The sequence below is a fragment of the Aspergillus vadensis genome (genome assembly GCF_003184925.1).
Source record: "Aspergillus vadensis CBS 113365 unplaced genomic scaffold BO88scaffold_3, whole genome shotgun sequence".
Classification (NCBI taxonomy): Eukaryota; Fungi; Ascomycota; class Eurotiomycetes; order Eurotiales; family Aspergillaceae; genus Aspergillus; species Aspergillus vadensis.
Window position 1 is genome coordinate 756,505 of NW_020292041.1, and position 10,776 is coordinate 767,280.

Sequence of the window (10,776 nt, forward strand, 5' to 3'; positions counted from 1 at the left end):
CTTTCGCCGTTCCCCACCTTTAGTTGATGGTTAGGTGATGTTTAAAACTCAAATAGCATTGAAGATAGGGCTGCGGGAGTCCAGGTTTTTGTGGATACACACCTAAAGGGATAAATGTCCCTGTCATTACCTATTACATATCATATCATGCCCACCCACCATCAGAAAACAAGCCTCATTGAAGACTTGCCTCTTCTTAAAAGACTCGCGTAAAGGACTACAAGTTTTGCCCTTTCCACCTCCAAATAACCTCACCATGAACAAACCACCACCGCCCAAACAAGCCCCCATCATAAACCTACCAACCACAACCGACCCAACCTACATCCAAACCATCATCGGCAAACCCTCTCCTCTCTTCCCAAACATCGACAACTTCCTCGGCATCCCGTACGGAGAAATAACCCATCGATGGAAGCACGCCAAACTCCGCACCCACCTCCCATCCGATGTGTTCTATGCAACAACAAACGGGTACTTTACAAGATCCCATACATCCAACCTACCATTCTCAACACAGTAACAAACTAACCCGCTAACATTAGACCCAAATGCCCCCAACCACCCGGCGGCGACAACAGCGCCTACTTCCAAGCAGACATTCCCTTCCCCAAACCCATACCGGAATCAGAATTCGACTGTCTGAACCTCAACATCATCCGACCTAGCGCAACCAGTCTATCACGTGCCGGGATAGATCCTTCCATCAAACTGCCAGTTCTCGTCTGGATACATGGCGGTGCGGGCGCATTTGGCGCGGGGAGTGATCCTATAATAGGTCGGTAATAATAACTAGAATTTCATTACTCCCAGGATGGACAGATAACGATTACTAATATAATAACATCAAGACCCCACCCGCCTCGTCCTCCGCTCAGTAGAATCTCGCCGACCCATGATAGCAATAACCATATCCTACCGCCTTGGCGTGTTCGGATTACTTGGATCAGCTGATATCCTGAATACCCAAGCACCTACTGATATCAAAGGCCTCAATTTCGCTACTTATGATCAGAAGATTGCGTTGACGTGGATTTCAACCAACATAGAATATTTTGGCGGTGATGCTGGTCAAATTACACTCGGTGGGAACTCATCCGGCTCTCATGATGTGCATGCACATCTACTCGATGCAGATACGCATGGAACCCCGCTGTTCCGGAGAGTCATTATGCATTCTGGTGCCAGGGGGACGGTGTCGCCGGGTAGTTTGGCAGACGCGGAGGCGGGGTGGAGGAAGTTGTGTGGGTATTGGGGGGTTAATGAGGGGATGGGGGGTTTGGAGAGGGTGGAAAGGATGAGGAGCATTCCGACGAGGGAGTTGTTGGAGGGTGCGCTGGTGAGTGGGGTTTGTGTGATGCCGCCGGTTGTTGATGGGGTGGGGATGGGGTGGGAGATGGTTAGGTTACCTGGGGTTGAGGGTGGTGCTAAGTTTAGGGATGGTGGATATGGGCAGCGTTATCCTGTTGAGGTTATGATTGGGGCGTGTGAGGTTGAGGTTAGTGTTTTGGACTCTACTACTCAAATCCCTTTATTTCTTCAGCTATGGGGTGCGGTTTCTTGCTAACGGTGTATAGTCAGCTGGTCACTTCCAAGAAAACAACATCACCTTCTCATCCCTCGAAGAAACATTCACGAAAAGCTATCCCACTCCCGAAGCAGCCACATTGATTCTCGAACTCTACGGTCTAGTCGAAGGCGCATCACAGAGAAGCCTACTCTCCGGCCTCGAACGATTTCGCTCAGACGCTGTCTTTCACTTACCCATCCACCGTACGATAGATGCGTTGAGGACCCAGCGCCACAATGCATATGGCGATGCAGACAGTATCCAACACTTCCATATTGAGTTCGGGAACCCATTTCCTGGACCGAAGATGGGATGTGCGCATCATGGGGTGGAGTTGATTTATCTCTTTGATGCATTTCATGAGCAGCTTGTTGAGCTGGATGATTTGTCTACTGGACAGGGTGTGGTGAAGCATATGGAGTTGGTGAGGAGGGTTCAGGACCATTGGATTGGGTTTATTGTTGGAAAGGCGGTACAGAAGGTGAGTGATAAAGAGGTGTTGGTTTGGGGTGAGGATGGGGATACTAGGGTTGAGATGTTGGACGAGATGTCTAGGTGGGTGGAGTGGAAGAGGCGGCTTGAGGTGCTGGGGAGGGATGTTAAATCTATGATGAGGGTATTTTGGGCTTTGGGGTAGATAATATTGGAAAAGGTCATCTGAGAGTATGTGGGGTTGGTCTTTGTGAAAAGAAATTTGATAGTATAGGTTTAGTGTAAAGATTGTGTAGGTATATTGCGATCCTATATTAATGTCCCATAAATATTGACAGAGCCAAACTCCATCTGGTATATGGTATCTTGTCCAATGAGTAATACAATGTCAATCTGGATATCATCGCCTCAAACAACGACAAGCTCTCTATCGAGCAAACACTCTAATCTAATTCAACTGAACCCCTCTTACTCGCTGCGCTTCTCCACCTCAACCTCCGTCCTACCGGCACCGGTCTCAGTGCTCTCACTGTCACCACTAGCAGGCTGATCAGCAGGACCGAAACCGTACTGAATAGCAACCTGCTCGACCTCCTCATCCGTCAAGAATGGCAGCTCCTTGGCCGCACGCACATAGGTCATCTTCTCAAGGTATCCCTTGGCGAAGATCAAATCAATTTCTTCGAGTGATCTACCCTTTGTCTCGGGGTAGAAGATGTAAATGACCGGGATGAAGAGGGCGTTGATAACCGCGAAGAAGAGGTACGTGCCCCATCCGATGTTGCGAATCATAATGGGGGTGACCATGACAATGAGGAAGTTGAAGAGCCAGTTAGTGCAGGTGGAGATGGCGTTGGCCTTGGTACGGGTCTTGATCGGGGAAATTTCAGCCGGGTAGAGCCAGGGAAGCGGGAGCCAGGTAGCGCCGAAGGTGGCAATGAAGGTGAACAAGCCGACGGCGGCACCCTTGGCGGCTTCGGGACCGCCGGGGATCAAGCAGGCGAAGGTGATTACCATGGAAGCACTTTGGCCGGAAGAGCCGACAAGGAAGAGATTGCGACGGCCGACCTTTTGGATCAGGAACCAGGATGAACAGGCGAAGATGGAGTAGACGATCATGTTGACACCACCAAGAATCATGGCCATGAATTCGGTCTGGTGGAGGGATTGCTGCATCAGGACGGGCAGGTAGTAAATGACAGCATTGCAACCACCGATTTGCTGGAAGAATTGAGATGAGCAGCCCAGAAGCATGCGACGGCAGTGCTGGGTCTTGCCGCCGGTGAAGACGGCGGAGAGGGGAGTGGACTTGGTGGCCATGCCGGAACTGGTGAGGTTAGCTTAGGCTGAGGATGATTTGAGGGTAGGGGCCATACGCTCTGAGAGAGTCCAGAATGATGGTCTTCTGCAGCTGGACCTCGTGGTGGCTGATCTCCTTGCCCTGCAAGGCGGCAATGACCCGCTCACCTTCCTCGTAGCGCTCCTGGGTGAACAGCCATCTGGGAGACTCGGGCAGCACCATGAGTCCGAGGATGATAAGAAGACCGAAGAAGATCTGGAAAGCGATAGGGAAACGCCAGGTGAGGTCATCTGGACCATAGGAGGCGCCGAAGTCCACCCAGTAGGAGATCAAGGTTCCAATAGCAATGGTACTACCCTCGATACAGATGAGCAGACCACGATTGGAGGTTCTTGAACATTCAGCCTGGTACGTGGGGATGGTGGATGTGTTCATGCCGTTTCCGACACCAGTAATGACACGTCCGACACAGAATTGAGCCAGAGGGACGTGTCCCTTGACAGACGTAACCTGGATAATAACACCGATGATCATGATGGTGGCACCCAGCATGATGGAGTATCTGCGGCCGAGCCAGTCACCGCAGGCGAGGATAAAGACGGCACCGGCGAGACATCCTAGAAGGGTTAGAGTCTGGTTGTAAAAAAAGACAGGAGATGTGCCTACCCAATTCATAGATAGCAGTGACGACACCCTGAATGGTGGAGTTATCTCTCGTAGCCGTGAAAATGTCATTGAACGGATCGGCGTCAATTATACTGCTCATCACACCCTCTAGATTGAGGTTAGCTCAAGGCTTCTAGAGCCAGGCAAGGTGAGACCTTACGATCGTAACCAAAGAGCAAGAAACCCAAGGTCGCACAGGAAGTCACAGACCAGATCAGCTTCCGACCGGACAAGCCGGCGAAAGTGGGCACCGAAGACATGGTGAGATGTCTTATTTTTGGCTGGATCAGGACTGATGCAGGTCGCAAGCAACGGTGGGATTGAACGGGAAGCGACGCGACCTCTTTATAGCTAAGGGCTGCACCCCGGAAAAACCGTGAGCTCTGCGGGGTGGAGGCCGGGCTGCATTGCTTGCTTCAACGACCAGGATAATCGGAAGAAGAGCTTTTCGGTCACACCAATCAGCTCATCTCGGCAAGGGCAGGGGAGACGAATGAACGGGGAGAAATGAAGGCATCGAGGAAGGTTCAGGGCCGCGTTCCCTCCTTGGCTCCCGGCCAAGGGCTGGGCAGATGAATGCCGAGATCTTGGTTCCAACCAGGATGGGAGGTTTGGGGGAAGAAGAGGAAGGACAGCCGAAAACATGACGAGGAGTCTGACAGACCGTGAAACTGTGAAACTTTTCATTTCTGAATCAGGCTGGTATCCCGAATTCTCGCGGGCTGATGAGGCTGCGACAAGAAATGATACCAAGACAGACCGAGTTGGGTGGAGGGCACCCAACACCCACACTTATGCTCTCGGAAACCCTCACCCACTTGCTGCCTCGCTCTCTCTCTCTGCCTCTCCTCCGCCAACAGCACCTCTACACCAACCATGGAAAAACACTTAGGACTCTCACGTCGTAGCGAGACTAATTAAACCAATTACTTTCTACCCTCATACTTCCAAAGAATTGGTCATTCAGTCAGCACCATCCCCAATCCTCACGCCACTTGCCAAGCCCACCACCACCACCACCAGTCAGAACAAATCCCGCAACTCGCTGGAAATTGGCCGGATTTCCATTCCAAACTTTGACCATCGAAATGAAGCAACCCTACCTACCTACTCTAGTTACTTTTTACCACAACCACCACCACCACCGTCGGGGGGCCAAGTTAAGTTACACCGCACAAGCCAAGAAGCCTTGTCGATCTTGCCTATTCTTTACTTTTACGCCCAGCGACGCCGTTGCCGCAACCGTGTGTGTATGTGCGCGTGAAATGTCAACATAGCCGAAGCCAACCTGCATGCTACTAGAGCGATAGTAATCTTCCTTTCCACGTGTGCCATGCGACGACAAGAGTATCAGGAACATGCCATTGTGGACTCTGATACGCGACTTGCTCTAGCTTATCGCAGCTCAGCTGTTTGCCAACGCCAATGCTCATGCTCGTGCTCGCACAGACTAGGATGCTGTGCAGGTAGAATCTATCTAGCTCGTGCATGGCCGACAGCTTGAAACTTAGCCGACTGGGTGTGATGTTGTGTCTTACCTTAGTTAGGTGGGAGAGCGCCATGACTCATTCGTTCATTCAGTTGAACTCTTGGGGATTGACACCCGTGGCGCCGATGACGTTGTCGCGTCGACTAGTGTTCTGCGCTTTGGCAGTTCTGTTGGTGGTGGTGTCCTAGCTAGCTTCTTTGTAGTCTTCTGGTGGATAGATTGACAGAAAGTAGACAGTGGCGTCTTTGAGCAGGGGCCTGACCAAGCCAACACCATCATCATCATCGTGGCTTTGTGGAAGAGGGAGTGGGGGTGAGGTGAGTGAGCGGCAATAAACAGTCCAGGGCACGTGCCACGATCACTTGCTTTGAATGCGGGGACTCCGCATATTCTCAAACAAGTGACAGCCTCGACGGGTAGAGAGAAGAGACATAGCATAACTAGCATCTTCTCTCACGGGTAGTATTATCTCCATGAACAGATATATCACGACCAAGTTGTCTTTTTTACAGGTACTCTCTTTATACTCTCTTCCTTTTACTGCGCATTGACTTCAGCTGCGAAATTTTTCAGCCGACCGTCACAAGCGATCCAGTGACTGAGCGTCCACAAATGTGTCTGACCGCCAAGATGGCGCCGCCGCGGTGATCTTGGCGGGCTCTTGGCGGGCTCTTGGCACTGGCGCTTAGGGAAATTTTCGGGTGAGATGGGCGGCAAGCTGGGGATCGGGTTTTTGCGGGGATTTATTCCTTACTAGATAGTAAGACGATGGCATGATGGGGGCCAAATTAATGGCATGTAGTATACATTTATATTATACATTTCTTCCCATGGGCTTTTCTGTACAGAATGCACCTAGTCTATTATGACACATGTTGCGCTATATGCAATATATACCTCGTCTATACCTCTTCCCTAAGCATTACTGGCACACGAGAAACTGCTGCTGTTGGCGTCGTCGTGAAGGGACCGGCCGGAGACGTAGAGTCCAAGACCGCACTGGTGCTGTGATTAGAGATGAAAATGGCAAAAGCAGAAAGAATACTCACAATGCAAGCTGCAATACCGATTATAATAACGTTCAAGATAGTCAGTGCAATCTTCTTAGGTGAAGAGAACAGTCGGTCCTTGTTGAGGTAGAGCCAGAACATGCCGCTGAAGCCGACTATTTGCTGTTAGTGTGAATACGACAAATGAAAGGTAATTATGCGCTCACATGTAGACCAACTAGCGAAAAGGGACGCCTGGAACGCAGTTAGTAGGATACTTGAGTAGAAAAGGCTGGGAGCATACAATCAAACTCAGCAAATCGTTGAACACAGGAATAGCCTCTGCAATGATCCAGGCAATGATCCACAATCCCAAAGCGATGCCCACCCAGGATCCAGTTGCCACGAGGTCGCGGCTGTGCATCCGGTCTCCGTGACGGAATATACGGACATAGACATATTTACAGGCGACATGGCCGTTCACAACGCCACCGATGATGATCTATCACATGTCAGTAGAGCACAGGCAATATGAGCACCGCACGTACAGTAGGAAGGGCAATCCCGTAGGCCACCTTGCCCACGAGTTCACTAGCGGAGCCTAGTGCAGGGGACGTGACATTAGGCCCCGCATAAATGTAGATCACCACGGAAGTAACCAGGTAGAGAATGGTGTCGAGACCCTGAAGAAGACACAGGGCCTTGGGGTACTCCCGGTGGTCCTTCAATTCGGACATGAAGCCGAAGAATGCGACATGACCCGCTACTGCACGTTAGTAGGAGTAGCTAATGCAGGAGAGACAAGTGACCCACAGAAGGAGAAGACGATGTTGCAGACAGCAAGGAATGCTTCATACAAGCTGGTATCCACCGTTGCTTCAAGGGTTCCCTTGTAAGGACGTTCCACACCGACGGCAATCATAACGATCATCACGGCGGAGAACACACTGATGAAAGCTGTGCAAGTTAGTATCGTGAGACTACCTGACATTGTTCGCAACTTACAAGCAACAGAAAGATAGGACACGTTCGCAGACGTCCTAGGTAGACCCAGGAAGTAGCAGATCACGAGACCGACAACACCAAAAACGATGGAGCAAGTTCCATGTTCCGTGATCGTGTTCATGGCGACCGAGAAGGTCAACAGATGACTCGCCATGATGAAGATGACGAGCAGCAACTGTCCGATACCGAAGATCTCTCGACCAATCGACCCAAAGAGGATCTCACCGGCATCCGCCAGATTCTGGACATGGGGATAGCGCCATCTGAACTGACCGATGACGTAACCGGTATAGGTAGCCAGAAGACCGAGGCCAACGATGAGAACAATAGCACTAAACCTAGTTAGAGAAAGATATCACTTCAAGCAGCTGCTGGTTCAATACATACGGAGCAAGACCCAGAGTGGCGACAACAGCAGGCAGCGACAGGATACCAAGGGACACGGTTTCCGCAACCATCACTGGCAAAGTCAGTAAGACAAGCTGTCGACTGATGCTAACATCAGAATCACTTACGGAAACCACATTGCCTAGCACATTCAAGTCAGTTATTCGGTAGCAGATAAAGGGGGTTTGGATAGACATACCACCAGCTCAAGACCTTATATTTAACCTCGGCATACTCTTCATCGCCAAAGGTGTCATTATAGACGGGGCTGTCCTTCTTGTCGTCCTGCTTCTCCTCTGCATCGTGCAGATAGGGTTCCTCTCGGCCCTCCTGAAAGAATTGACCCGTCTGAACATTCAGATGGGAGTCAACCTTGTCGCCAGTTGGATGGGCCATGACTCTGCGGTGACGGGAAGGTGAAAATCCCAGCTTGCCTGTCCTCTCCGCGGGAAATGAGATGGACGAGGAGTGGGGACGGTAAAAAGAACTGGCGACGAAGAGAGTTTCTTGGGGATATACAACGTCAACGGCCCTACCGCTCCTACATTGACACAAACAGGCAAACAATCAACCTAGCGCAGAAACTGAACAACAATGACAGGCTGGAGATGTCAAGAGGAACTACGGTGACAAATGAACGATTCCGGCGAGAAGACCATCTTCTGAGTCACCCGCCGGGCCGAATGAAAGTCTTTGCATCACAACAAATTTGTGTGTTCAACGTTACACCTGTTGAACATCTCATTACCTAATTCGCGAGCCTTTTTAGTGGGGCTCTCCGCTTCATCTGCCCGTCCCCGACCAATGGCCTTTGATGCCAAGCCGGCGGTGCCTGCGGAAGGGCCAGGCACTAGGCTGGATTGAGAAGGACCTGCCGGAATGGTGTGGGGGCACCATCATGTGATCGGGGATGCAGAAAGATTCTGAAACCAGAAATCTTCTAGAAGCTGAGCCTGGAATCATGAGATGTTGAAGAATTATACATTCGCCACTACTCTAGAGTCATCTGTTAACGGACAGTAGTCTCGTGTGGTGAAGTCACGGATTCCCCCCTGGATATCACTACGTAAGATCGTTTCACCATCTGTGGGAATGACTGCAATCGATTCACAGTACTCGATTAGTATGATATATATTTTTACCTCGGCCTTCGTGATTCTGACAACTTTCCCCTTACTAGTAACTCTAATAGAATCTCACATCAGCATCCTCGTATGTATAACAGTACTACTAGTAGTAATATTTGGGCATGAATTTGCCTTCTGCCCTATAGCACACCACCTTTAGCTTTTTAAAGGTAAATGAACGCTCATACCGCCGCTGACATTAAGCACTGAAGGTTACGTACAGCATATCAAAAGATTGTCATCGGCGTTTAGAGCAGCAACACTGGCTATACTCCCCGTTCCTATGATTTTCTCATAGCTTATACCCAAAAATGTCGTCTGGCTTAATATATTTGGCACGCCGTAAATGTACAAAGTAGCTAAAGTCTTCTTTTACGGGTGATATTGATATTGAATGTATCTAACCTTCCCTTGTAGACCTGTTGGCATTAGCGTATGCCATAATCTGAGTGTCTTTGACCAATTCGAAGGGAAGGTGGGAGACAGGCAAACCCCAGTCCAGTGGTCTATATCTTAGACCCCCAAAATTCGGATAACGTCGGCGTGGTGTGGTACCCTGCTTGGCCTTACTTTCTGCATTCTTTGGGTGTATGTCAGATTAATTCGGTACATATATTTTGACCATACTAACTTACTTGACCACAGCTGCTACTAAGAACGTTGACGTGTTTTAGAGACTTGTTCTCTCGAAAAGCAGTAAAACCACCACCGTTAAATTTGAACTCCATCTAGTGTTGATCGATTGCAAGCGAAGTTGAGTTATTACCCCAGCTTATCCCAATGTAGAATCTGGAGATGTCTACTTGTGAACTGCTGCGGTATGTAGGGCTGAGTTGGGAGACGGTGAAACCTGTGCAATCAGGAAAGTCTACATCGTCGGGTCGTTCCGCTTGGAATGCCTTCCCTGTCACTCTAGTAGGTCGACAGCTGCATGTTCACAGACAATAGTGGAGTAGGTGAACCTTTGGCCTGCTCCATGTGATCGCTTTGGGCCCCCTATCATATGCACTGCCGTAACGAGGCTACTGTGCTTGTACTAGTAGGATGAGACCCTGCGTGATGTGATCTACTTCCCTGTCAGCCCCCAAAGAGATCCCAATCGGAACCATTTCCCTGACCCACACATAATGTTGCGGAAACCCATGTTCCCTTTATTCGGCGAATTGGATTGTTTCCCTAAACGAGTTCGCTATCAGGTCCCAGTAAGTCTGATCGGAGTTTGTTCCTGCTCCAATTATTCAACCAATGCCACAGCCTTCCAATAGGCCCAGGGAATAAATAAGGACGATACCGTCCAGAGCAGATACGGGGACTCCGGATTGAGGGGCCCAAAGAAACCCTGCTACGCGATCCTTTAGAGTTTTAACTTAGATTTATTCGTAATATCAAGTTCTGGAAGCACGTTCATCCATTCATCCGATTACCCCTCTTGTTGCTTGTTCACTCCAAACCACTCTTCCATACAACCCTGAGTTGACTGTTACATCCAATCTAAACCCCCAACTCATAACACAAAAAAATGCCGAATGAGCTCGAGAAAGCCCTTGCACTATTTATCAAGGCGATAGCCTGATATATCTTTGTTCTTACATTCCGAGAACTGCTTCGTGTCCTCGAGCCCTTCCTCGATCTACGCAGTCTACAACAATGGAACCAACGAAACAGAGAAGCCTTTGGGCGACCCTCACAGCCGTCCTCAGCACCCTGATGCATGCGGCTGTAATCACTGGTGCTGGGATTACATGAATGTGTCGGCTAGCCTCATCTGGCGATCTCGCCGCGAAGGGAACGTCACCTCCGGTCCACTGCAT

The 10,776-nt window shown here is 49.9% G+C and overlaps 3 protein-coding genes across 3 annotated transcripts; 1 reads left to right on the forward strand and 2 right to left on the reverse strand.

The window, feature by feature from the left end:
- Positions 1-122: 122 nt before the first annotated feature.
- BO88DRAFT_358598 (alpha/beta-hydrolase) lies at positions 123-2,280 on the forward strand. The gene is made up of 4 exons (XM_025703791.1): positions 123-474; positions 546-778; positions 852-1,498; positions 1,578-2,280. Exons 1-4 carry the CDS (start codon positions 257-259, stop codon positions 2,205-2,207), a joined length of 1,728 nt encoding a protein of 575 aa, XP_025566519.1. The 5' UTR covers positions 123-256; the 3' UTR covers positions 2,208-2,280.
- BO88DRAFT_168028 (sugar porter family MFS transporter) lies at positions 2,268-4,419 on the reverse strand. Its single transcript, XM_025701643.1, has 4 exons — positions 4,129-4,419; positions 3,969-4,076; positions 3,379-3,919; positions 2,268-3,329 (listed from the first exon to the last, which is right to left on the reverse strand). Exons 1-4 carry the CDS (start codon positions 4,226-4,228, stop codon positions 2,471-2,473), a joined length of 1,608 nt encoding a protein of 535 aa, XP_025566520.1. The 5' UTR covers positions 4,229-4,419; the 3' UTR covers positions 2,268-2,470.
- A 1,846-nt stretch (positions 4,420-6,265) lies between these two features.
- BO88DRAFT_401822 (amino acid transporter) lies at positions 6,266-8,527 on the reverse strand. The gene is made up of 10 exons (XM_025705935.1): positions 8,038-8,527; positions 7,967-7,980; positions 7,839-7,911; positions 7,452-7,783; positions 7,260-7,403; positions 6,995-7,209; positions 6,751-6,948; positions 6,674-6,701; positions 6,507-6,622; positions 6,266-6,456 (listed from the first exon to the last, which is right to left on the reverse strand). Exons 1-10 carry the CDS (start codon positions 8,232-8,234, stop codon positions 6,373-6,375), a joined length of 1,401 nt encoding a protein of 466 aa, XP_025566521.1. The 5' UTR covers positions 8,235-8,527; the 3' UTR covers positions 6,266-6,372.
- Between the last annotated feature and the right edge of the window lie 2,249 nt (positions 8,528-10,776).

Coding starts and splice junctions, on each gene's coding strand:
- BO88DRAFT_358598 (XM_025703791.1), top strand. CDS start 257: ATGAACAAACCACCACCGCCCAAACAAGCCCCCATCATAAACCTACCA. Junction 475..545: donor TTCTATGCAACAACAAACGG/GTACTTTACAAG, acceptor CGCTAACATTAG/ACCCAAATGCCCCCAACCAC. Junction 1,499..1,577: donor TTGGGGCGTGTGAGGTTGAG/GTTAGTGTTTTG, acceptor AACGGTGTATAG/TCAGCTGGTCACTTCCAAGA.
- BO88DRAFT_168028 (XM_025701643.1), bottom strand. CDS start 4,228: ATGTCTTCGGTGCCCACTTTCGCCGGCTTGTCCGGTCGGAAGCTGATC. Junction 4,077..4,128: donor CTTGCTCTTTGGTTACGATC/GTAAGGTCTCAC, acceptor ACCTCAATCTAG/AGGGTGTGATGAGCAGTATA. Junction 3,330..3,378: donor ATTCTGGACTCTCTCAGAGC/GTATGGCCCCTA, acceptor TAACCTCACCAG/TTCCGGCATGGCCACCAAGT.
- BO88DRAFT_401822 (XM_025705935.1), bottom strand. CDS start 8,234: ATGGCCCATCCAACTGGCGACAAGGTTGACTCCCATCTGAATGTTCAG. Junction 7,404..7,451: donor GTCCTATCTTTCTGTTGCTT/GTAAGTTGCGAA, acceptor TAACTTGCACAG/CTTTCATCAGTGTGTTCTCC. Junction 6,949..6,994: donor ACGGGATTGCCCTTCCTACT/GTACGTGCGGTG, acceptor GACATGTGATAG/ATCATCATCGGTGGCGTTGT.